Genomic DNA, 3,706 nt, shown 5'->3' on the forward strand with positions numbered 1-3,706 from the left:
CCCCTTTTGGCTCTGAATGTTAGTCCCATAGATGGAGAGGTTAGTTGTTCGAGGAGTGTTCTGGTGGATTAAACACTGTAGATCAATGACAGGTAAGATGACACAGAGAGCCCCTGGTCTCCTTTCTTAGCCTTTATGGTAAAAACCTGACTTGCCTGCTCCACAACTAGTATAAACCAACATTTGCACATTTTCAGCTTGGGGTAGTAAAGTAATTTGTGTTCCCATAAAAAAATTAGATCAGGATATTATCCAGTCTTCAGTACTGAAAACACAAAGCCACCTTTTCCAGAAATGATCCATGACTATAAATAAATGTAAATGATTATCTTTCTCAGTGTGGTAATAGTCTGGTGTGAACCATCCACTCTTGTCTCCTTCCTTGGGACAGTTTTGAGTTGTTTTCACTGTTTCTCTGGGCCCCCCTTGTCAGAGCCCTACAGTCCTGGTTGTGGAGTAAAGGAGGGGTTTTAGGGCAGGGATGGGGGTGGGCTGGCCCAACCTTGAGGGAGTGACAGACAGGCAGGCAGGCAGGAAGGCAGAGGGAGAGAGAGAGAGTGAAAGAGAGAGAGAGAGAGTGGGAGGGAGAGTGTGGGCGGGCTCTACCTCGTGAGGGTTGGTGCAGTGTGAGGAGTGTGTCAGTGTGTCGGAGACCTGCAGTTTAGTGAGTGCTGATTATGGAGTGTGAGAAAACCGAGTGATACAGAGACATGTAGGAACTCGGGAACATGAACGAACTGAGGAAAAGTTTACCCTGCATGGACTCCTCACGATATGGTGAGTGTGGTTTACAGGACACTGCTGGCTGTTGGTGTGTGTGTGTGTGTGTGTGTGTGTGGTGCTAATGATTTTACCTGGGACGGGGGTGAGAAGGGGGAGGGGAGATGGCAGGGTGAGAAGGGTGGGGGGGGGGCGGTTTGGAAGAATCCAGGTGCTGTTCTCCGAATGTTTTATCTCAAGGGAACAAACAACTGAATGTTCTTAGAATAACGATGATGATGTTTATGGAAAGATGTGTGTATGTGTGTGTTTTAGAAATAAGGTGCATTGGTGCGTCTGAAGTGGAGAAACCTGATGCCAGTAATGCTTGGCTGATGGCTGTGTGTGTGTGTGTGTGTGTGTGTGTTTAAGCAAGGACAGTAATGAGTCCCCCTCCTCTCTGGCTGACTCAGGCTGTCCTTGAGGCAGGTAAAGGCATGAACACAGGAGTCAGTCTGCTGTGGAGACTCTGCTGCAGTGTCTATGGTTCAACCACTGAGCTCTCCATCGCTTGGCTTCTCTCAAGTGTGTATTGAGGTTTTCTGGAATGGCGGTTTTGTTTGTATTGAGCCTTTGTGTGTGTGTGTGTGTGTGTGTGCGTGTACACATATGTCTTGCTGCAGCTGTCTTTTGCCAAACCCTTATCTGCCGGACGTCCTAGCATGTCTGTCGTAAGGCTACCCCTGCAGAGAGTGTGCAGGCGAGGGTGAGGGGGTGTGTGTGTGTGTGAACGCACATGCATGCGTGTGTGTGTGTGTGTGTGTGTGTGTGCATGCGCGCGTGTTGTTCATGTTGTTGGGAGCACTTATATCAGAAATAGTAATTTCCTCATTTCCAGAGTAAGTGGAATAGGGAGAGTGTGTTTGTGTGTGTGTGTCTGTGTGTGGTAAAACTCTCAAATGGCCATTCCTTCTCTCAATGTGTGTGATTGATTAAACCAAAGGAGAGGAGGAGAAAGACAGAGCGAAAGAAAGAGAGAGAGAAAGAAAGAGAGAGTGAGAGCATCAGGTTATTATCTTAAAGCTCTCCCTTCGTCTAAGCCAAGTCAAAGATGAAAACATCGACATGTGTGGATTTCATTTGAGCCCCTCCACCGTTCGCCTCCCCAGGAGCCAAAGTCGATATTGAATCGCGGCCCAAAAAAGAGATAATAAAAAATGAAAAGAGCGGAGAATCATACTGCAGCGGCCGCCTGTATTTATGGAAGCACTAAGATATTAACGCGTTCATTTATCAAAAGTACAGTTAATGGATGGGCAGATCTAACTGCAGTGCGGCCTGGGGTCTCAGGAAGGTCTGGGGCTTTTGGTCTGCTCATCCAGTTCTTATTATAGACCGACTACATCTGAGGAAGGTGGACTAACTGAAAACAAATGGTCCGGCCCGAAGCACAAACAGCCCGTTTCTCTCTGTGATTCTAAGTCAAGCTCTTCTATGAACAGCATTTTTTTTTGTTTTTAATGAAAATATAACCCATAGTGGAGGGAGGTTAGTTTTCTCCACTAAAAGGCCAATAGGTTATCTAATCATTGTGTGTGTGTGTGTGTGTGTGTGTGTGTGTGTTTGACATATCTAATGTTTGTCTCAGGTCGGTACTCTGCGTCGTTTTTTAAGGGTTTGTGCGACCAGTGATAGAGAAGAGTTGAGAGTTTCGTGTTTGTTCGTCTGTGACTGTGTTGAGAAAGGAGTTCTTCCCACACTTTTCTATGATGTGTTACTATTTAACTTATCAAAGCAAAACCTCCATGTTTGAAAGAGTTCCTTCAGATTACTGAGTTTCACTGTTGGACCCAACCCCTAGAGAAACTGAAAAGGCCGTTATTGTCCGGAAAGGATGAAACATATTTATCAGTAGTAGTTAATGACTTCACAAACACTTTCAGGTCATCTGTGTTTGCAAGTGTGTCTTAATGGCACAAATGTATGCATATGTTTGTGTGCTTGTGTGTGTGCTTTTTGAGTGTGTATTATTGTTACTGTGAAAGTTCTGTGTACATTTTTGTCACAGTGTTAGTGTACCTGTGTTTATGTGTGTGTGTGTGTGTGTGTGTGTGTGTGTGTGTGTGTGTGTGTGTGCGTGCGTGCGTGTGTGCGTGTGTGCGTGCGTATGTGTGTGTGTGTGTGTGTGTGTGTGTGTGTGTGTGCGCGTGTGTGTCTGTGTGTGTGTGCGTGTGTGTGTGTGTGGCTGGCGTTTGAATGTTGCAGTGCTGGTCTCAGGGCTTTAGCTGCTGATTATTCTGCTGAGCTGGGGAAATGCATAGAGTGCCAGTCACACTGCGTATATAAAAAACCTGATCACGATCCAAACCAGGAGACTTCTCCAATTTTCTCTCTCTCTGCAGAGATATACAACCAGACTATTCCCCTCTGTGGCTGAATGTACAGGGCGTTTACACACATTCAAACCCGTTGCAGGTACAGAGATGTAAGCTGTGTTGCCGGGCCTCATGAAAGAAAGATAAAGCACATTTTATCTCGCCATCCACACCCCTGTAATCTGAATTGGCATTTTTGTAGAGATGATAAAACAGATGATAGCCAGGCTAGTGTCAGTGAATGCTGTGGGAAACTCAAGGTGTGTGTGTGTGTGTGCGTATGTGTGTGTATGTGTGTGTATGTGTGTGTATGTGTGTGTAGTCAGGACCTTGCATCTCTGACATTAGTCTGTGGATTGATGAACAATGCTTTGCTTTATAGGTCAAGCACAAGGTTACAGTTTGCATACTCAGGTTAATGTACTCTCATTTTCTCTTCGTTTTATTGGCCCTGAACTCTGACCTGCCAATGCCAAAGTTTTCTATTGGCTGTCAGAGCTCTGAAGGGCACAGGATGATGTCATGTGCACTCATATATGGTCCATATAAAGACATAACATTAGTCATGACTGATCCAATTCTGCAGTCACACTTTACACCAGATATGAGCTCTCAGAGGGTAATATGTGAAA

The 3,706-nt window shown here is 45.4% G+C and overlaps 1 protein-coding gene across 1 annotated transcript in view; it reads left to right on the forward strand.

Moving 5' to 3' along the window:
- The first annotated feature begins 693 nt into the window (after positions 1–693).
- The window catches only part of plekhg4 (pleckstrin homology domain containing, family G (with RhoGef domain) member 4), a 62,611-nt gene continuing 59,598 nt past the window's right edge, over positions 694–3,706 (forward strand). Inside the window, exon 1 of the mRNA XM_030794123.1 lies at positions 694–777. Within this exon, the coding sequence (XP_030649983.1) occupies positions 775–777 (3 nt within the window). The 5' untranslated portion in view covers positions 694–774. The remainder of the gene's footprint in view (positions 778–3,706) is intronic.

Source organism: Chanos chanos, chromosome 2, assembly GCF_902362185.1.
Source record: "Chanos chanos chromosome 2, fChaCha1.1, whole genome shotgun sequence".
NCBI lineage: Eukaryota > Metazoa > Chordata > Actinopteri > Gonorynchiformes > Chanidae > Chanos > Chanos chanos.